Source organism: Schistocerca gregaria, chromosome 1 (genome assembly GCF_023897955.1).
Source record: "Schistocerca gregaria isolate iqSchGreg1 chromosome 1, iqSchGreg1.2, whole genome shotgun sequence".
NCBI classification, from domain to species: Eukaryota; Metazoa; Arthropoda; class Insecta; order Orthoptera; family Acrididae; genus Schistocerca; species Schistocerca gregaria.
In genome coordinates, this window is record NC_064920.1 from 507,111,813 (window position 1) to 507,134,093 (window position 22,281).

The following is a 22,281-nucleotide window of genomic DNA, read 5'->3' on the forward strand; positions in this document are numbered from 1 at the left end:
TGATACGCAGAATCAGTGATCTATTTTGTCCCAAAGACGGACAAAGGGCTGTAAAGCAGGTGGTCATAATGCTTTGGCTCATCATTGCATGTTTATCGTGTAACCGAAATTTAACGAAAGGATTTTAGCGATCGTGTGGAGGACTTCGTACTGTTTATTTATAAGAGCGAGGCGTACCTTGAAAATCTTCTGCTGGGCACGGAAGACGTTGCTGGCCAGGACGCGCTCTACGGTGGCGCAGGCGGCGGCGAATGCCGGCTTGGCCGCGAGCGCCTCCAGCTGCCGGCGGTGGTCTGCCAGCAGCCGCGCGGCCTCCGCGGCGGAGGAGGAAGACGTGGCCGAGGGCCGGGTGTCGTCCGCCTGCGCCTCCTGCTCGGAGCTCCTGCTGCGGCGCGACAGCTGCGAGCGGCGGGAGGTGAGCGACGGCCGGCCGCGGGGCCTGGCCGCTGCCGCCGCCGCCGCCGCCGCCGCCGCCACCGCCGCCTCCGCCGCCCCCTCGCCCGGCAGCTGGCCCTCCATCCGCCCGGCGGCCGCGGCGGCCACCGACTCGCCGCCTCCCGCTGCGTCGCGGCCACTGCCACCCGCGCGACCTGCGCAGGCGTCGCAGCGCGCGCGTGGCCGCAGCCCGCCCGTCCACCCTCGCTGGCGGCTCTTTCTCAGTTCATCGTACGGACGAGAAACTTCGCTTTCTTCAAGCAGACATTAGGGTAGGTGGGGGCAAAGGTATAACTTAACGCTTTTCTAAAACTGAATGTAAACAGTCACAACAGCAATAAACTTTTATACACTACTGCCCATTGAAATTGCTACACCACGAAGATGACGTGCTGCAGATGCGAAATTAAATCGACAGGAAGAAGACGATGCAAATGATTAGCTTTTCAGAGCATTCAAACAAGGTTGGCGCCGGTGGAGACACCTACAACGTGCTGACATGAGGAAAGTTTCCAACCGATTTCTCATACACAAACAGCAGTTGACCGGCGTTGCCTGGTGAAACGTTGTTGTAATGCCTCGTGTAAGGAGAAATGCGTACCACCACGTATCAGACTTTGATAAAGGTCGGATTGTAGCCTATCGCGATTGCGGTTTTTCGTATAGCGACATTGCAGCTCGCATTGGTAGAGATCCAATGACTGTTAGCAGAATATGGAATCAGTGAGTTCAGGAGGGGAATACGGAACGCCGTGCTGGATCCCAACGGCCTCGTATCATTAGCAGTCAAGATGACAGGCATCTTATCCGCATGGCTGTAACGGATCGTGCACCCACGTCTCGATTCCTGAGTCAACAGATGGAGACGTTTGCAAGACAATAACCATCTGCACGAACAGTTCGACGACTTTGCACCAGCATGGACTATCAGCTCGGAGACCATGGCTGACGCTGTATCACAGACAGGAGCGCCAGCGATTGTCTACTCGACGACGAACGTGGGTACACGAATGGCAAAACGTCATTTTTTTGGATGAATTCAGGTTCTGTTTACAGCATCGCGATGGTCGCATCCGTGTTTGGCGACATCGCGGTGAACGCACATTGGAAGCTTGTATTAGACATCTTCATACTGGCGTATGACCCGGCGCGAGCCGGTTGCGGTGGTCTAGCGGTTCTAGGCGCTCAGTCCGGAGCTGTGCGACTGCTACGGTCGCAGGTTCGAATCCTGCCTCGGGCATGGATGTGTGTGATGTCCTTAGTTTAGTTAGGTTTAAGTTCTTCTAAGTTCTAGGGGGCTTATGACCTCAGCAGTTGAGTCCCATCGTGCTCAGAGACATTTGAACCATTTTGAACCCGGCGCGATGGTATGGGGTGCAATTGGTTACACGTCTCGGTCACCTCTTGTTCGCATTGACGGCACTTTGAACGGTGGACGTTACATTTCAGATGCGTTACGACCCGTGGCTGTACCCTTCATTCGATCCCTGCGAAACCCTACATTTCAGCAGGATAATGCACGACAGCATGTTGCAGGTCCTGTACGGGCATTTCTGTATACAGAAAATGCTCGACTGCTGCAATGGCCCGCACATTCTCCAGATCTCTCATCAATTGAAAACGTCTGGTCAATTGTGGCCGAGCAACTGACTCGTCACAATACGCCAGTCACTACTCTTGATGAACTGTGGTATCGTCTTGAAGCTGCATGGGCAGCTGAACCTGTATACGCCATCAATGGTTTTCTGGGTACTGATTTCTCAGTATCTATGCACCCAAATTGCGTGAAATTGTACTCACATATCAGTTCTAGTGTAATATATTTGTCCAATGAATACCCGTTTATCGTCTGCATTTCTTCTTTGTGTAGCAATTTTAATGGCCAGTTGTATATAAGGTTATAGGTTTCGCTCTGTTTTAGACCATCTTCAGGCCTGTAAAAAATGTTCACATATGTTTGACTTACTAAGGGACCAAACTGCTGTCGTCATCTGCCCCTAGACTTACACTCTACTTAAACTCACAACAGGCACACACCCATGCCCAAGGGAGGACTCGAACCTTCGGCGGGAGGGCCGCGCAGTCCGGTATATGGCGCCTCAAACTGCTCGGCCATGCTGTGCGGCTCCGCCCCTTACAGTGATGGTAGATGGTGGATGTGAACGGAGCAGGCGCTACACCTCCACTGGTGCAGTTAGCGTTCGTGGGGGTGCAGTGTACGCTCTTTTACACCCACCATCCACTATCACAGCGTGGGTCTGAAGATGGTCTAAAACAGTTCGAAATTGGTAACCTGCCATTTAAAATGTTTATTGCCGTTGTGACTGTTTATATCCAGTTTTAAATAACAAATAAACCGCTGTACTCCAGAGAGACATGTTCTCGAAAATTAACGCTTTTCTGTTTTTCCCTTCTGCTTTTCTGGTTATATGGCAATAAAAATTTTACAGCTTAGGGACTGATGACCTTAGCAGTTCAGTCCCATTAGATTTCACACACATTTGAACATTTGAACACCCTACCATAAAGAGAAATTGTACACACAACACGCACATCATACTTTACACCGTACCGTAAGTCCAATATTGCGTTATGATGTACGAGGGGGGATCCAAAAGTAACAGAAATTGAGCTGCGGTGGGGAGGGCACCCGTTACGGTCACGCCACGTGATGCATTGTGCGAGATTGTGTCGATCTGAGTGCATCGGTTCGCCCGTTAGAGCTTTTTAGTAAAACAACTTTTTCCATTTCGGCGAAAACATGATGGCAGATTGTCGAGAGCAAACCACGACTGTCAAATTTTGTTTCCTGTTGGGGAAATCGGTCGCGGAAACTATTGTAATGCTCTTTAAGACTGCTTATGGGGATACTGCCCTAAGTAAAACTAGTCGTTTTCATGTTTTAAAAATGGATAAATGTCAAATGAAGACCAATCCCGTTCAGGAAGCCCTTTAACATCAAGAAGAGACGAAAACGTCGACAAAAATCAATGCCCTCATTCGCAAAAACCGTCGCTGAAGCATTGGTCAACTCTGTGAAATGTCTGGAATATTATGAAACTCAATCCAGAGGATTTTATCCGAAGATTTGCACATGAGAAAAGTTGCAGCCAAATTTGTCCCTCGCCTTGTCACTGACGAGCAAAGGGAGCGTCGACTTCAGGCATGTTTTCAGCTTCAGAATCAGCTCAAAGAGGACCCTGAATTTTCTACCAAGATGATTACTGGTGATCAGTCGTGGTGCTATGGTTACGACCTCGAAACAAAGCAGCAATCAAGCCAGTGGAAGACAAGAGGCTCTCCTCATCCCAAAAAATGCTTGCCAAATGAGGTCAAACACCAGGAGAATGCTCTTTTGTTTCTTCGATTACAGAAGTGTTGTGCACATGGAGTTCGTTACCCTGGATCACACTGTCAACAAGGAGTTATACTTTGAAGTTCTGAAAAGATTTTTGGCGTACAGGCGACTGATACTTCCATCACGACAACGCACCGCCCTACACCGCCTTCTCCTTTACGCAGATTTTGACCAAAACGACATGACACTGATTGTCCACCCTCTCCCCCCCCCCCCCCTCTACTCACCGCATCTAGTCCCCTGTGATTTCTTTTTGTTCTCCAGACTCAATTGGGACTAAAAGGAAAGCGTTTTGCTACTGTGGAGGAAGTAAAACAAAAATCGCTGGAATGTTGGGGGTTGAGTTGTTTGGGGGAAGAGACCAAACAGCGAGGTCATCGATCTCATCGGATTAGGGGAGGAAGTCGGCCGTGCCCTTTCAAAGGGACCATCCCGGCATTTGCCTGGAGCGATTTAGGGAAATCACGGAAAACCTAAATCAGGATGGCCGGACGCGGGATTGAAGCGTCGTCCTCCCGAACGCGAGTCCAGTGTGCTAACGACGGCGCTACCTCGCTCGGTCGCTGGAAGGCATAAAGAACATTCCCGATAAGTGAATTAAAAAACTATTTAGAAATATGGAAGGATCCTTTGAAGATCTGCGTTGTGGTCAATGGAGAATACTTTGTAGGTGATTAAAATTTGGTGTAAAAGTAAAAATATTAAGAAATAAAGACGTTATGACGAATTTCCCTTTTTTTGGGGGGGGGGGGGGGGAGCAAACGGGGTATCTGCCCCGGGCAGCAATGTCAGGGCGGTACCAAAATTATATTCTCGAAGGAAAAACCTTCTTCCAGGAATCGCCTATCATCTAGCGCACGTTGGTCTATCGATTGTTCATATGATTCTAAAACGCGTCCGTGTTGGAATTTCAGCATTTTTTAATACATTCTAAGTCGATCTCTGAGTACATTCTAAGTTGATCTCTGAGCGAATCATAAGTCGATTTTTGAATGTGTGCATAGTGAACGTGATGTCTCTGCCAGAGAAAACCCCGTCGCATCTAGAAACAAAAAGCTTACTCACAGACAAAAGGGGACGCGGCTATACGAGCTGAGGCGAATAAACCCGAAAGGGTAAATGCCAACAGTTGTTTGTTTACGTGGTTGATTGAGTGTGCGAGTGATAAGCGTTATTATAATCATAAGCGAAATCCATGGATTCAGACGACCAGAGTGGAAATAAATGACTAATAGGTAAGAAAGATTAGGTATTATCTTTTCGGTGTACCCAAGAAAATGAAATTTTATCAGAAATTTTTTGCTAGATCGTCACACTACTGAGGGCCAGTTGTACAGACCCTGGTTAACAACGCCTTCAGTTCTGTCTTCGGAACAGCGCGGATAACGCGTTGTACGAACACATAATAACACCTAAGCAGAGAATAAACGCGGGATAACTGAACCGGTGATTCTTGCAAGATTAGTGAAGGTAACCGGAGAATAAGTTTTGACAATTTACATCTACATGGATACTCTGCAAATCACATTTAGGTGCCTGGCAGACGGTTCATAGAACCACAATGGCAGGAATAGTTATAGAATTAGTGACGATAAGATTTTTTTTGTTAGAACAAGGAAGGAGAACAAACGGGGATATCACACAAATTATATGGAAGAAAATAACGATTCCAAATTTATATAAAAACTTCGGCTACTAGTACTACTTTTCGATCTCATCGGTACTTCGTGAATTATATTCTGTCGTGTTATTTATGTAAATGAGGTAGACAAAAATTGACTATTTGTGCCAAAATAGTCTCACTTATTTGGCATGTGTTACAGTTGCTGCAATATTAGAAAGACCTATTTCATTTTATCTAGAAGACAGTTGTAAAATAGACGTAATCAAATCGAGAAACCAAACCATTCTTGGGTACCATTCGTTTTAACAGCTTTCTCATAATTAGACAACGACATTTTGATTTTTCATGTAGCAAAACAATTGACAATTGACGAACATTGCTTCTCTCGCAGAGAGAAAGAAAACCTATAGCAAGATTACAGAGAAAAAAATGCTGGGACCTAAGGATTGAAGAAATATGAACTGCCTTGCTTGTCTCTTGCCTTTGCTGCTTTTATGTGTCCTATATTTAATTTTATGTCACAAAAAAGAGAAAGTTATTGGCTAATAGACAATAAAGAGTGCATATTTTCTAAAGAGTTCTTATTCTCCTGGTCACAAATAAACCCACCCAGTACATTTAAGGGAGGTAGGATGCAAACTGTCCGACTAGGAGTAGGAGAAGCCCTACAGGACATTTTAGTTTCCACTGTCCTGAATAGAGGCTTGAGGGCTTCCATTACAAAATATGCACGTCTGAATTTCACAGAGCGACATGAGCGCCACTATTAAGTTTCTGCCGTTGTTCGGAAATATCGTAGATCCTGGACTGATATACAGATGGCGGTAGTATCGCGTACACAAGGTATAGAAGGATACTGCGTTAGCGGAGATGTCATTCTTACTCATGCGATTCCGTGAAAAGGTTTTCCGACAGCGATTATGGCCGCGCGACGGAAATTAACAGACTTTGAACGGAGAATGGTGGTTGGAGCCAGACGCATGGGACATTTCTTTCCGGAAAGCGTTAGGGAATTCAATATTCTCATATTCACAGTGTCAAGAGTGTGCCGAGAGCACCAACTTTGAAGCATTACCTCTCACCGTGACCAACGCCGGGCCGACTCCCTTCACTTAGCGAACAAGAACGGCGGCGTTTGCGTAGAGTTGTCAGTGCTATCAAACAAGCAATACTGCGTGAAATAACCGCAGAAATCAATATGGGAAATACGAAGAACGTATCCGTTAGGAGAGTGCGGCGAAATCTAGCGCTAATGGGCTATGGCAGCAGGCGACCGATGCGAGTGTTTTTGTTAGCAGCACATCGCCTGCAGCGCCTCTCCTGGGCTCGTGACCATTTCGGTTGGATCCTAGACGACTGGAAAACCGTAGCCTGGTCAGATGAGTCCGATTTCAGTTGGTAAGAGCTGATGGTAGCTTTGAGTGTGGCGCAGAGCCCACGAAGCTGTGGATCCATGTTAACAAGGTAATGTGTAAGCTGGTAGTGGCTCCAAAACGGTGTGGGCTACGTCTACGTGGAATGGATTGGGCCCTCTGAACCAACTGAACCGATCGTTGACTGAAAATGATTATGTTCGGTTACTAGGAGACCATATGCAGCTACTCATGAGCGTCATGTTTCCAAACAACGACGGAATTTTTATGCATGACAATACGCCACGTCATTGGTCCACAGTTCTTCGCGATTGATTTGAAGAACATTCTCGAGAGTTCGAGCGAATGATTTGGCCACCAGATCGCCTTAGAAGAATCCCACCGAACATTTATGGGACGTAATCGAGAGACCAGTTCGTCCACAAAGTCCTGCACCGGCAGACGCAGCATGGCTGAATATTTCTGCAGGGGACGTCCAATGACATGCCACGTCGGCAGGGGCGATTCTAGAAGTCGGTCAATCTGGGGGGGGGGGGGGGGAGGAGGTTTGGGGGAATGGAATATCGCTTAACAAAAGGAGATTTGGGGTCCTCTACTTACAAATTGGTAAAATTTTGTGCTGCTTAAAGCAGTTTTTGGTAACTGTTTTCGAGCTCAGGGTAAAAAATGAGTATTAATAAATAATAAGACGCCCATTTTAAGTTAAATGATATTTATTGGTTTAGATAGTAAGCTATTTGACGTTCTTATTCTTTTGTTAAAATGTGCTTGAAATACATTGCAACCTATATTGCTACATAATTATATCAAAAAAATTGAATCTGTTGGAGTGATACATTCGCTGATTTCTGAAGTCATTTTATCCAGTGTAATATGATGCTCCATTGGGGGGAGGAGGGAGGGCTATAACCCCCACAGGGAGGGTGAGCATTCTGCTCGGTATTGGCTAGAGCCCGTTGATGTCACAATGAGGCTGGAACGGGCGACTAGATATTTAGTGTCATGGAGGCTGCGTAGCGTAGTGCAGCAATGTGATTATACGCCAAATGCACCGCACCACACATGCTGTGGCGTGTTAGTCGCTCATCTGACTTTCGGTTGGTTCGCTATACAGTTGGATAAATCAAAACAAGTGACATGTCAGATGCAGCCAAAAGCACTGCCAGCTGATTCTCGAAACACGCCTACCTCCTGAATATTGCCTGGAAGCGTTACAGATGTGGAAGAAGTTTCCCGCTCCCCGGTTACCGTACCCAGATAATCTTACACATCAGGACTAAATAAATGATATGAAGTTGAAAAAAGCACTCATTTGATGAAGAAACAGATGCTAACACACCCTGTTCCAGATTTCTATTGCCATTTACCAGGTGAAGACGGAATCCATAACTACTTCCTCCCTGTATCACATATCTTTATGGTTTGCAGCTTTGCTTACTGATTCGGATATTTTATCCTTATAAATTTCAGTTTCTTAGGCCGGTATTACACTATCAAATTTCTTTGTCCAATATCTTTGTCAAAGATATTTGATAGTGTAATAGGGAACTTTGACAAATGTCGTCCAATATTTGATCAAATCTAGGGCGAGGCCGTATATTTGATCAAAGACATCGCCTGTCTTCTGTTCACTGCAATGCGATATGTTACCACGCGGAGCGCCAGCATCGCTGGAGCGTTCTGTCATCTTTTGTGTTTGTAAACATGGCTGCTAAATACAGTTGGTGTGTGGCGTCTACAACAAAATTAATGGAAATGTATGAGGCGCTTTGCAATGTGAGGCACCCTGATTACAAAAACAGATTAAGAATATTGGCGAGTTATAAAAATATAGCAGAGATCATTAGCCGTGACATACGGCGTGGATGTACGGCCGAGGACATACAGAGGAAGATATAGCCTCCGCACTAGCTACTCGTACGAGAAAGCGAAAGTACGTATTGACATATTCATTTATATTTATTTATGCAAGTAAAGTTTACATGTCATACAAATGATTAGCATTAATTTGTTCACTGCAGCGACTTGAAGCATACAATAATGTTTACGTAACCTACAAGTAGTTTAAATTATTTTCATTACTAATATTGCAGATGCATAAAAGCAAAAGTGGAGCCAGTGCGCAGGCGGCGTACACACCACAAGTGTACTGGTTTCAAATGCTCAAATTTCTCGACCAAGCAACAGAGGCAGACGAGAGTGTGTGTAATACAGAGAGCACGAAAAGTGAGAGTGAACGTGCCACACCGACGTTTGAGGAAATGTTTGAGGTATATACATTTGTTTACATTTTACGTTACTAAATGTGATTGTCTTGCCAGGGCTCTTTCCCAGCGCCATTATAAAATGTCTTAAAGTATTCCCTAAATGCTCTCCCGTGTACTGAACGTGCAGAAGCAGCTTGGCAAGCTATTGGTTCCATTCGCTGTAGGTCCTCAGTGCTTTGTGTCTCAAGATAAGTGCAGTCTCCTACTGTGGCAGACACTATTTCCCGACGAGTGTACAAGTGTTTTCTTCTCTCAGTTAACAAGTTGTGCAATGTGCAGGCAGCCAGTGTTATAGTGGTAACTTTTTGAGGAGGCAGATTAATGGTAGTAAGAAAAATCCTGAAACGACTTTGCAAGAATACCAAAGCTGCTCTCCTCTAATCTTCTCCCTCGTGACAGTCACTAATTGAAAACCTTTTCTTCTTTTGTGATCCCTTTTAAGGTGTGTGTGTGTGTGTGTGTGTGTGTGTGTGTGTGTGTGTGTGTGTGTGTGTGTGTGTGTGGTGGTCTTCAGTCCTGAGACTGGTTTGATGCAGCTCTCCATGCTACTCTATCCTGCGCAAGCTTCTTCATCTCCCAGAATGTTATAACTGAGAGGAAAAGCGTCATCTGCCAGTACTACCATTGGAGTTGTAATGTTTGTGTTCCCAAGCTTCCTGCCTTCAGGAATGTTGAGCATAGATCGGTCAATGAGACACTCACGTAGCTTGCTTTTTGAAAACACTCCAGCATCACCAACACGCCCATTAGTTCCTACATCTACATACAAAAATTTGTGGGAAGCATCTACCATGGCAAATAAAATGATACTGTTGAAGGATTTATAATTGAAAAAGTGAGATCCACTAGCTTGTGGACATTTGATACTTATGTGCTTTCCGTCCATTGTTCCTATAGTGTTATAACAGTTCCACTTCTTCTCGAAATCCTCTGCAATTTGCTCCCACTCCCCTCTGCTTGTGGGTACCTGTAAATAAATAAGATTTATGTATGTGCAAGGAAGTACGTAACTAATGGCTTTTATCTTTTATTTATAGCATGAGATGCAAGAGCCTGTCGCATATAGCGAGGCACAGCCACAGCCACAGCCCCTGCGTGAAGAGCGGCCTCCCACTAAAAGGAGGAAAGTCACACCAGACGTGGCAACAAACGTCATGGAGGAGGCCAGCAGAACACTTAAGGCTATGGCTGATGCTGCCAGAACCATGCCTGTCCATGAAGACCGCTACAGCACTCTTGGCGCCCACATCGGAGCAGAAATGCGTGAAATGGAGAAAGTGGGCTGCGGGGAATACACCACTGCCACTATGCACGGTCTGGAGCGGACATTAATGGACAGGTGGGATTTTCTGCATGCGACAGCCCGTGCACAACCGTCCACCTCTGGATATATCCAGGCTGCCTTGCAACAGACTGGAAGAGGGGAAGAGGATTCTATTCTTTAAATATGTATGCATATAATTTTTGTATCTCTTCAATCTTCGTAATCTGTTTTTATAATCAGGGTGCCTCACATTGTAAAGCATTTCATCCGCTTCATACATCTCTCTTAATTTTGTGGTATCACACATCAATTGTAATTTGATATGTAACTAAAATAAAATAAATAAAAAATAACAATTTATCTTCATGGACATAAAGTGTATCGAACATTTATTTACCTTCAGACAATGCTCCTTTAGTGCTTTGTAAATTGCTTCACACGTTTCAGGTATTATTTTACTTAATGTGCATTGTGGAATTCGAGTGCTGTACTGTAAGCTAGAGTAACTTTCTCCTGTAGCAAGGAATCGAAGTGTTACAGTGAGCCTGTCTTCTGCAAATATAGCAGTTCTTAGGTGAGTATTGTGTTTTGAGATATGAGGAATCTCTTCACTGAGAACATACTGAAAAGTATGCTCATCCATTCGCAAGAAATTGATGTATGATTTGACGTCTTCCACTATTAGCTCACGTAACAAGTTTTGCTGAATGCTTTTTTCGTCTCGTCGTGAAACCCACGGCTTCACCCAGGTACGTTTCCTTTTTTTCCCCCGCTTCTGTATCACTTGTGCACACACAGTATTTGTGGCACAAGCAGCCGCTACTGCGGTTAAAAATAACAATTTGTTTTTGTCAGCCATCTTGAACTTTGACGAAAACTTTGATGACAGTGTAATACCCCGTCTAGCGCTACGTCAAAGATCTTTGTCAAATATATTGGACGGAATATTGGATCACATCTTTGACCAAATCTTTGACAAAGAAATTTGATAGTGTAATACCGGCCTTACGTAAGAACAAAATTTTGTTTCGAAAAATAGCACAGCGATATTATGAGACTTTTTTGTTTGCACACTGTATCGGTGAAAAGCAACACATTATTCTTACACTGTAACACTTTGTTTGTCCTTGCTGGCATTGGGGAGTAAAGATCACCACGAGATATACTGATATCCCGTCCACGTCAGACTCTCGTCTTCACTATTTGTTCCTGGAAACCTAATGTTTTATCAAGGTTTTGGAACTTGCATGCAATATAGCCTGGAATGTATTTCACCCCATCTAGAAGAACGTCCGAGAACACACAGTCATCGCAAAATCTGTTAATCTGCAAATCTGGTAATAAATTTTCTTAGACGTTCACAGCTTCTGGGAGTTCTCGTACTGGCGATGCATAAACAACATTAGACAGAGCTCACTGGTAGTGAAATACAGGGACGTAGAACAGTTCACTCAGAAGTTGTTCTGCGTTATATATTTACAAAACATGTTTTATCTCTATCAAGACAGAATTCCTTCCAAACTTTCATATTTTTTCCCATCCATATCACACGTCACAGCTACAACAAACGTATAATCATCCCTCAACTGCCGTAATGATACTCTGAAGCAAACTATTAGTCATAACTGTGTCGAAATCATAATTAAACGGGTTGCCTCCACTGTCTACACAACCCACGGATCATGCAGACTTGAACATTGGAATGTGAATCGACTACTATATCCTCCGACGAGTCGTAACATGCGCGACCATTAATATTCATTGCGTCAAATATCAAAACTGCGGATCTCTCTTGGGTAGTAAAATGTTTGACTTAGCTTTCGCTAAACACAGGATATCTTCGAGAATACCCGGTCTCCATTTAAATTCCTTCCTTCGTTTCTGAAGTGTTGCCCTGCACACCAAAGGTATTTTTTGCTTTCGCAAATAAGCATGTGCATTTTGCCACAGGGCTCTTTAAGTCAGAGCACGGGCAACGTACTCCGAGTCCCACTTTACCTTTCAATCAACAGACATCGCATTTGCGCCGGTTTAAAACACGCATTGCATTCACTTTTGTGTAATATTTCTTTTCTTCCATGTCAGATGACCTTCATGCCCGCCTTAACTAAAGAACGTAGCGAAAATCATTTGTTTTACTTCGTAACGCTACATCACATTTTTACTGCTGCTTCTTCCTCTGCACAAAGTTTTTTTTTTTTTTTTTTCAATCTCAGCCCTTAGTTCCTTAATTCCTACATGCTTATTCACTGTTTCACCGAGCCCATGAACAGGATCTGTAGCTTCCGTTTGGGCCACATTTTTTTTTTTTTTCACAGGTTCTAAAGTCGTCAAAGCTCGTTATTGCATACTTATTGCTTCGCAGCGTTGTGCACGACCTCAAGATCTCTAAAGAATGAATCTGCTTTTATTGTTCTTGGAATTATTTACCGATCACTATACAAACACTTTAATTTCTCATTATTAATGAGATAAATAATAGGCAAAAGCGATAAAATAATGGTCACATGAGTCGTTACAATACCTTATTTCGACAGAATTATTTTAAATGCTCATACCGTTAACGGGATACGATCTCATAACCTTCGGCATGTCAGGCAGGGATTGTATCCACTGCGGCCTAGGCTATACAGCCACTTGGTGATATATATAAACAAACTCCGCGTTGCCGAACTGTGTTACTGCGGACAACAATCAGGATCTTTTGCCTTCGGCACATCGTATTATCCTCTCCAATCTATGAGGGAATAATACATTTTAAAACCGATTTAGATTACTTGTCTACACAAGAGAAACCTTACTTCACGTCTTGTGGTTGTGTCCACAGATGCACAGCAATTGTCTGTGTGATGAGAACATCTAATGCAGCTTTGTGAAGACGTCAAGTACAATTTTTCTCAAAACGACGGTTGTCTAACGACAAGATCATCAAAAATGGTTGGAATAATTGCCATTTATTGCGATTTGGACTATATTATAAGAAAAATGTAATACACAACAAAATAAACTGCAAATTCAAACAGAAATCATTATACAGTGTGTACATAAAGCAGGAATGGCTAGAGGACAAATGTAAGGATGTTGAGGATTATCTCACTAGGGGTAAGATAGATACTGCCTACAGGAAAATTAAAAATATCTTTGGAGATAAGAGACCCACTTGTATGAACATCAAGAGCTCAGATGGAAACCCAGTTCTAAGCAAAGAAGGGAAAGCAGAAAGTTGGAAGGAGTATATAGAGGGTCTATACAAGGGTGATGTACCTGAGGACAATATTATGGAAATGGAAGGGGAAGTAGATGAAGATGAAATGGGAGATACAATACTGCGGGAATAGTTTGACAGAGCACTGAAAGACCTGAGTCGAAACAAGGCGCCCGGAGTAGACAACATTCCATTAGAACTACTGACGGCCTTGGGAGAGCCAGTCCTGACAAAACTCTACCTTCTGGTGAGCAAGGTGTATGAAACAGGCGAAATACCCTCAGACTTCAAGAAGAATATAATAATTCCAATCCCAAAGAAAGCAGGTGTTGACAGAAGTGAAAATTACCGAACAATCAGTCTAATAAGCCACAGCTGCAAAACACGAATTCTTTACAGACGAATGGAAAAACTAGTAGAAGCCGACCTCGGGGAAGATCAGTTTGGATTCCGTAGAAATACTGGAACACGTGAGTCAATACTGACGTTACGACTTATCTTAGAAGAAAGATTAAGGAAAGGCAAACCTACGTTTCTAGCATTTGTAGACTTAGAGAAAGCTTTTGACAATGTTGACTGGAATACTCTCTTTCAAATTCTAAAGGTGGCAGGGGTAAAATACAGGGAGCGAAAGGCCATTTACAATTTGTACAGAAACCAGATGGCAGTTATAAGAGTCGAGGGACATGAAAGGGAAGCAGTTGTTGGGAAGGGAGTAAGACAGGGTTGTAGCCTCTCCCCGATGTTATTCATTCTGTATATTGAGCAAGCAGTAAAGGAAACAAAAGAAAAATTTGGAGTAGATATTAAAATCCATGGAGAAGAAAGAAAAACTTTGAGGTTCGCCATTTTCATTGTAATTCTGTCAGAGACAGCAAAGGACTTGGAAGAGCAGTTGAACGGAATGGACAGTGTCTTGAAAGGAGGGTATAAGACGAACATAAACAAAATCAAAACGAGGATAATAGAATGTAGTCGAATTAAGTCGGGTGATGCTGAGGGAATTAAATTAGAAAATGAGGCACTTAAAGTAGTAAAGGAGTTTTGCTATTTGGGGAGCAAAATAACTGATGATGGTCGAAGTAGAGAGGATATAAAATGTAGACTGGCAATGGCAAGGAAAGCGTTTCTGAAGAAGAGAAATTTGTTAACATCGAGTATAGATTTAAGTGTCAGGAAGTCATTCGTGAAAGTATTTGTATGGAGTGTAGCCATGTATGGAAGTGAAACATGGACAATAAATAGTTTGGACAAGAAGAGAATAGAAGCTTTCGAAATGTGGTGCTACAGAAGAATGCTGAAGATTAGATGGGTAGATCACATAACTAACGAGGAGGTATTGAATAGGATTGGAGAGAAGAGAAGTTTGTGGCACACTTTGACGAGAAGAAGGGATCGGTTGGTAGGACATGTTCTGAGGCAGCAATGGATCACCAGTTTAGTATTGGAGGGCAGCATGGAGGGTAAAAATCGTAGAGGGAGACCAAGAGATGAATACACTAAGCAGATTCAGAAGGATGTAGGTTGCAGTAGGTACTGGGAGATGAAGAGGCTTGCACAGGATAGAGTGGCATGGAGAGCTGCATCAAACCAGTCTCAGGACTGAAGACCACAACAACAACAACATAAAGTACGGGAACACTTTCAATTACTCATTGCACAAGATTCAAACATTGTACAGATGTCACACATGTGTCATTTTGAAGAGAAACCCTGGTCTTTTTTTTTGTGTATAGCGCCGCAGTGTAGTTCGGTAATTTGCCAATAGTCAGCGCTAGCCGCAAACATGGCGAGTTCAGGTAACGGAGCGTGCTTCCTGCGTTTTAAGAGTTCATGAAATGACCCCCCCCCCCCCCCCCCCCCCGATCACCAGATCTCACACCGTATGACTTTTCTCTGTGGCGACACATTAAAGATCTGGTGTATTTGCTGCCCCTACCACGTGATGTAGCGGAACTCCGGGAGAGAATACGGGAAGCGACAGTCACAGTCAACGATGCCATGATGGGACGGGTATGGCAAGAATTCAATGACAGTACTGACGTCTGTCGGGTCACTCATGGTTCGCATATCGAATATTTGTATAAAGAACTTTCGGAGTTTCTCTTCAAAATGCAATATGTGTGACATCTGTACAATGTTTATTTCTTGTGCAATAAATAATTGAAAGTGTTCCTGGACTTTATGTACACCCTGTATTTGTTTGGTAACTGCTTCTACTCGATATAACTTCTTTTTAATATGCGTATTGCGCTTATGTGGGCGTCTTTCACTGCAGTTCAGTGTAAAAAAGAATTACTGGCAGCAAAGACTAGTGCAAAAGACTATCGTAAAAACTGTCAGAAAGTTATCATATTTTTCAGTGTCAACAGAAATTATAAGTTTAAGCTACTTCCTTCGACATTACAGTGGGAGAATGGATTTATGATCCACTGAACAAGGAAACAATTAACCATTTTCTGTGAAGAACCCGACGGAATGCTGACTGACAACCTCGAAGACCACCAATATCTAGACAAGTAACCCTCCCTTTTATTTTAATGCATTTTCCAGTTCCTGCCTTGATCATGACAGGGGTTTACTTTGTCGAAATATTGGAGTTTTGGTGAATTTATCCGGCAGCATTCTCACGAGTAATTAGAGCATACAACACGGTGGGAGAAGCCTAATTTCTCTTTGGGCAATGTGTTGATACTTCATAGGCGAGATATTCGCTATCAGTAAAAGCTAGGAAGTTCTCATGCACTATGTACACAACTGATACGTTGACAAAAACATTTTTAAACCATGAGCCTTTAAAACCAAGAAAGATTATAACTTTATTTTGTTTCAAAGTCTACGTCGTAATGCCATCTGCTATCCGAGTCCATGTCCGAACCATGTGACTGTAAATTTAGGATGATGGCTTCTAGGCTTTTATTCGTCTTCACCTCCCTGTCAGTCTTGTGCCCTCGCTGAACGGTGATGCAGTCTGTTGCTTTATGCACAAGCGTTTCAGTGTCTATTATCTTGAATGTTTTTTTTTTTTTTTTTTTTCTTCACATAGCTTGTAACCTGTGCGCAAATTAATTCTGTCGGGTTATACTGCCACCGATATGTGGGTACAACGAAAACACCGTGATGCCATTCGCATGCAAGAAAGACAAATTTGTATATTCTGTCGCGTGACTTTTATAAATTAAGGAGCTGCATGATTCCAGCACGAGTGTGGCTTATATTGTCCGGAATATTTTTGTTTTTCAGCCAGGACGCAATATCCCCTTTCCTGGCGCTCGTAGTTGGTCTTTTCTCTACAACAGCTGAATGATAACTAGCATGGTAATTACGATGACTACCGAGCGAGGTGGCGCAGTGGTTAGCACACTGGACTCGCACTCGGGAGCACGACGGTTCAATCCCGCCTCCGTGATTTCCCTAAATCGCCCCAGGCAAATGGCGGGATGGTTCCTTTGAAAGGGCACGGCCGACTTCCTTCCTCGTCCTTCCCTAATCCGATGAGACCGATGACCTCGCTGTCTGGTCTCCTCCCCCAAACAACCCAACCCAATTACGGTGACTGACTTCGAAGCAAGGTATGGCAAAATTTGTGCAGTGAACCACTTCTTGAAAGGTAGTCACTATTTTCTTTCATACAGATAAATACATGTTTACTCTCAGGAAACAAACCAGAAGAAGAGTCAGCATGCAGAATAAGCATCTGAGAACCTTTCCCTATGGGAACTATAAAACCGTCAGTACCATCACTCATTTTCCCAGCAGGTATTCAAGGAATGATTCTGATTCACAAATGTTTCATCAAGGTAATACACTGTAGAACTACCTTTCCCCTTGTATCGTGCTTCTTTATAAGGTACGTAGTGCGTGCTGCTTCCATGTCACTTCTTTCATTTAAAAACTCTCTTCTTACCGGTTCTGAACACAATGTCTTTTAAAATTCTTTGCACTGACGAAGCACTACCTTTGAAGCCAATTTGCTCAGACATAATTGTAACAAGTTTTTGTGATCTCGGGGATTCCCTTCTTATATACATTTCAAACATGGCGCGCTTTAAAATATCGTTGTCAAAATCACGTACTTGTTTTACAGATTTCTTGCGATTTCGATGCTTTCCCAGCGATTCGAAAACACGTTTTCCTGAGGTATCGACAGCTCCAACACTTTGTTTACTATTTCTGTTCAATTCTCTTGCGGAAACGTGCTTCTGCATCTCGTTCTTGAGTCTTCAAAATGTCAAAAAACAGAAGTCTCGCTTTCAAGTTCATATTTGAATAAGTTATAAATGCGGGGCATAAACCTCCTCGACTGCGTCTGGAGTAATCTACATCTGCACCTACAAGATCACTCTGCAGTTCACAGTTAAGCGCCTGGCAGACGGTTCATCGAACCACCTTCACGCTATTTCTCTACGGATCCACTCTCAAACAGTGCGCGGGAAACACGAATACTTTAATCTTTCTGTGAGAGCTCTAATTTCTCTTATTTTATTGTGATGATCATTCCTCGATATGTAGGTGGGCGCCAACAAAGTATTTTCATACTCTGAGGAGAAAGCTGGCGACTAATATTTCATGAGAAGATCTTGCAACAACAAAAAAGTCTTTGTTTTGATGACTGCCACCACAATTCGCGTATCATATCTGTGGCAGCCTCTAGCCTATTTCGCCATAACATAAAACGAGCTGCCTATCTTTGAACTTCTTCGATCAATCCTGTCTGCTGTGGATCCTAGACTGGACAGCAGTATTCCAGGAGAGGGTGGAAAAGCATGGTGTAAATTGTCTCTTTGTTAGATCTGTTGCATTTTCTAAGTGCCCTACCAGGAAATCACAGTCGTTGGTTTGCTCCCCATACAACATTATTCATGTGATCGTTGCAACTTAGCTTATTCGTAATTGCAATACCTAAGTACAGGGTGTTACAAAAAGGTACGGCCAGACTTTCAGGAAACATGCCTCGCAAACAAATAAAGAAAAGATGTTATGTGGACATGTGTCCGGAATCGCTTAATTTCCATGTTAGAGTTCATTTTAGTTTAGTCAGTATGTACTGTACTTCCTCGATTCACTGCCATGATTTCATACGGGATACTCTACCTGTGCTGCTAGAACATGTGCCTTTACAAATACGACACAACATGTGGTTCATGCACCATGGAGCTCCTGCACATTTCAGTCAAAGTGTTCGTACGCTTCTCAACAACAGATTCGGTGACCGATGGATTGGTAGAGGCGGACCAATTCCATGGCCTCCACGCTCTCCTGACCTCAACCCTCTTGACTTTCATTTATGGGGGTATCTGAAAGCTCTTGTCTACGCAACCCCTGTACCAAATGTAGAGACTCTTCGTGCTCTTATCGTGGACGGCTGTGATACGATACGCCGTTCTCCAGGGCTGCATCAGCGCATCAGGGATTCCATGTGACGGAGGGTGGATGCATGTATCCTCGCTAACGGAGGACATTTTGAACATTTCCTGTAACAAAGTGTTTGAAGTCACGCTGGTACGTTCTGTTGCTGCGTGTTTCCATTCCATAATTAATGTGATTTGAAGAGAAGTAATAAAATGAACTCTAACATGGAAAGTAAGCCTTTCCGGACAAATGTCCACATAACATATTTTATTTCTTTGTGTGTGAGGAATGTTTACTGAAAGTTTGGCCGTACCTTTTTGTAACAGCCTGGAACATCCTGTATATAGTTGAATTTACAGCCTTTAGATATGTGCGTTTTATACTGTAAACAGAAATCTAGTGGATTCCTTTTAGTACTCATGTGGATGACTTCAGATTTTTCATTAATTAGTGTCAGTTGCCACCTCTCTGATCATACAGACGTCTCTTATATAAACAGTTTTGTAATTTGTTTTAATCATCTGATGACGTTATAAGGCGGTAAACCACAGCATCATCTGCAAACAGTCTAAGAGGGCTGCTGAGATTGCCTCCTAAATCATTTAGTAAATCAGTAATAGCAGAAGACCTACAACACTTCTTTGCAAATGCCAAATAGCACTTCTGTTTTACTCGATGTTTTTCCGTGGATTACTACATAGTGTGGCCTTTCCGACAGGAAATCACGAATCCAGTCGCACAACTAAGACGATACTCCATAGGCACGCAATTTAATTACGGTTGCTTGTGAGGAACTTTGCGTTTATTGCCGTCAACTGACATATTCATTTGGAAATCACACTAAGACGTTTACACATAGACATTCACAGCTATACTGATACAGAAAAGCAGCATCGACATCTGTATGAATAGTTCGGTCGCTCTGTGAAAGAAACTGCTTTGTCGCGAAATACGGCAACAGCATAACACGCGGGAGAGAGATTCTCGCAGTCCATTTCGTAACTCGCGGCTAGCCGCTGCGAGAGAGACAATCTTATTGGCTGCTAGCAGTTAATGGTGGGGGATGCGCAGAACGGCTGAAAGTAGGGCGGCCTTACTACATGACGCGAGCTATAACACTATTATTATTAAAACCACAGAGCGCCATACAAAACGTGTAGATGTAAGAGCTCAGTCGGAAGACGTACTGTATTCTTACATTGAAATAGCTAATAGCTACATCTCAAGAATACGAAAAAATAAGAGCTATTTTCACGAGAAATGAAGCTGTAATATCCAGGAGTAAAAGCTAATAAACCTGAGCAACATAATTTATTACTTTCCTGTACAACGTAGTGAATCGTTCACTGCGGTAGTGTAATCAAATGGCTCTGAGCACTGTGGGACTTAACTTCAGAGGTCTTCAGTCCCCTAGAACTTAAAACTACTTAAACCTAACTAACCCTAAGGATATCACACACATCCATGCCTGAGGCAGGATTCGAACCTGCGATCCTAGCGGTCGCACAGTTCCAGACTGTAGCGCCTAGAACCGCTCGGCCACTCCGGCCGGCAGAGTAATCCACTACCGCGCGAAGAAAGCATTACATTTTCACGAATGAATTTATTTTATGGTAATTTTTTAGTTATAATTATTTTGATTTCACGCCTTTTTGCTTACATCCCTGCTTTCTGTAATGTATTCCCCAAGCCAGTTTGTAATGTTTGCACTGGACACTGTTGTGCGCAGTAGCTTCTTTCTCGAAGGTAATCCTATAAGTTCATTTTTCAAATCTTCTTCATAATCTTCAGCCTAGAAATGAACTGAACACATACGTGCAGTTTTCACATTTGCTTCGCTAGCGCATTTGCATCGAACCATCCATTCACGCTGCGGTGATCACTTTCGGGAAAACTATTATAAATGATATTTGCCATCTGTCAAGCAGTATTAGTGAATTGTGCCAAGGTGCAATTACAAAGACCCTTGCTCATGATTGACACAAGACGAGTTGTTATCTTTGGATGTACACAATGATTTCCGTGTAATGCTGAACGCACAGCCACGACAGTCCTCAAATTAACGTTAAAGTGCACAAGGGAGTTTTTTGGCTCCTTTCTCTAAATACCTTGAGTGCAACAACGTCTACTTCTGCATAGACTGTCTGCATGTCTGTGAGCCCCGGTTCTACGAACGGGATCATGGTGGACGTGTCCATTGGTATGTGGAGAGTCCGAGGAATAAGAATGTTGCCAGTTTGTATTGGTCATCTTCGTATGGCACCAGCACCTGTTGTTATAGTAGTGATAGTTTGAGGTGCTGCTGGGTACACAACACGATCTCTTTGGCTCATATAAGAGGTTACCTGGGAAGCAGATGCCACACTATATTCCAAGAACGTAACTGAAGAGGCGCAGCAGCTTTTTCAGTAGTTGCAGGGGCAACAGTCTGGATGATTGACTGATCTGACCCTGTAACAATAACCAAAACGGTGACCAAATTCATTGTCAGAAAATGATGCCCATTAAACAATTGTTTCTTGAAAACACTGTGTGAGTTCGTGGGAAGTGTGCGTACACCTCTTGTTTTGCTTGCTGTTGTCTGATGATTATCACGAAGGAAAGATACTGAACCAGGTTTTGAGCTAAGGAATGACCTGTGCATTTTCTTCTTAGAACAGAATTTCGAAATAAAAGCTGTTTAATTTGACAGAAATTAGCTGCTCTGAATTGCGTATCCAAACGAAGTTTTTAGGAAGGTCAAGGTACTTTATTTTCCCCTTCAAGGGAAGCAAGTAAATCATTTTACAGCTTTTGAAAACAATCTTGGTTTCAAGGGAAAGACAGAGATTTGGGCAATTTTCATGACCTCCAGTCTGATTGCTTCTCAACAATATCACACGTTTTCGAAGAAAAAAGGGGACGTTTGTCAAAGGAGTTATGAATTTATTGAAGGAGCTGTGTAGTGACTGAAAAGTTTCAATGAATCTGACAGAAATACGTGACGAAAGTCGATGGTGAGCGTAAAACATCGTCCGAAGTGGAATTAAATGCTTTCTCTGAAAATTATTTTGAACAGTTAATTCAGGAGCGAAAACGTATTTTATATGTCAGCAACAAATAATCCTGAGCGAATAGACAGCATCGTGACGGATAGAGGGGTTAGTGACCACACGGTCGTTGTAGCGAGTCTGTATCATCCAAATCCTCAAAAAATAAACGCGTAATATATCTATTCAAAAAAGACTAATAAAAATTCGCAACGCATTCCTACGAGATGATCTCCATTCCTTCCAAACCAAGTAAGCGTAGACTAGATGTGGTTAAAATTCAAATAGATAGTGTCTGCGGCGATTGATATATTTATATCCAATATATTAAAGATCGCACTGATCCCCAGGGTACACAAAACAGACCAGACCAC

General features: G+C 43.1%; 1 protein-coding gene across 1 annotated transcript in view; it reads right to left on the bottom strand.

Annotated features, from left to right (window-relative positions):
* Nucleotides 1-21,061, bottom strand: part of LOC126355504 (dynein axonemal intermediate chain 4) — a 54,117-nt gene extending 33,056 nt beyond the window's left edge. Inside the window, exons 1-4 of the mRNA XM_050005878.1 lie at nt 20,987-21,061; nt 20,589-20,670; nt 478-689; nt 178-399 (exon numbers count right to left, since the gene is read on the bottom strand). Coding sequence (XP_049861835.1) covers nt 178-399; nt 478-689; nt 20,589-20,670; nt 20,987-21,061 — 591 coding nt within the window. The remainder of the gene's footprint in view (nt 1-177; nt 400-477; nt 690-20,588; nt 20,671-20,986) is intronic.
* Nucleotides 21,062-22,281: the final 1,220 nt, after the last annotated feature.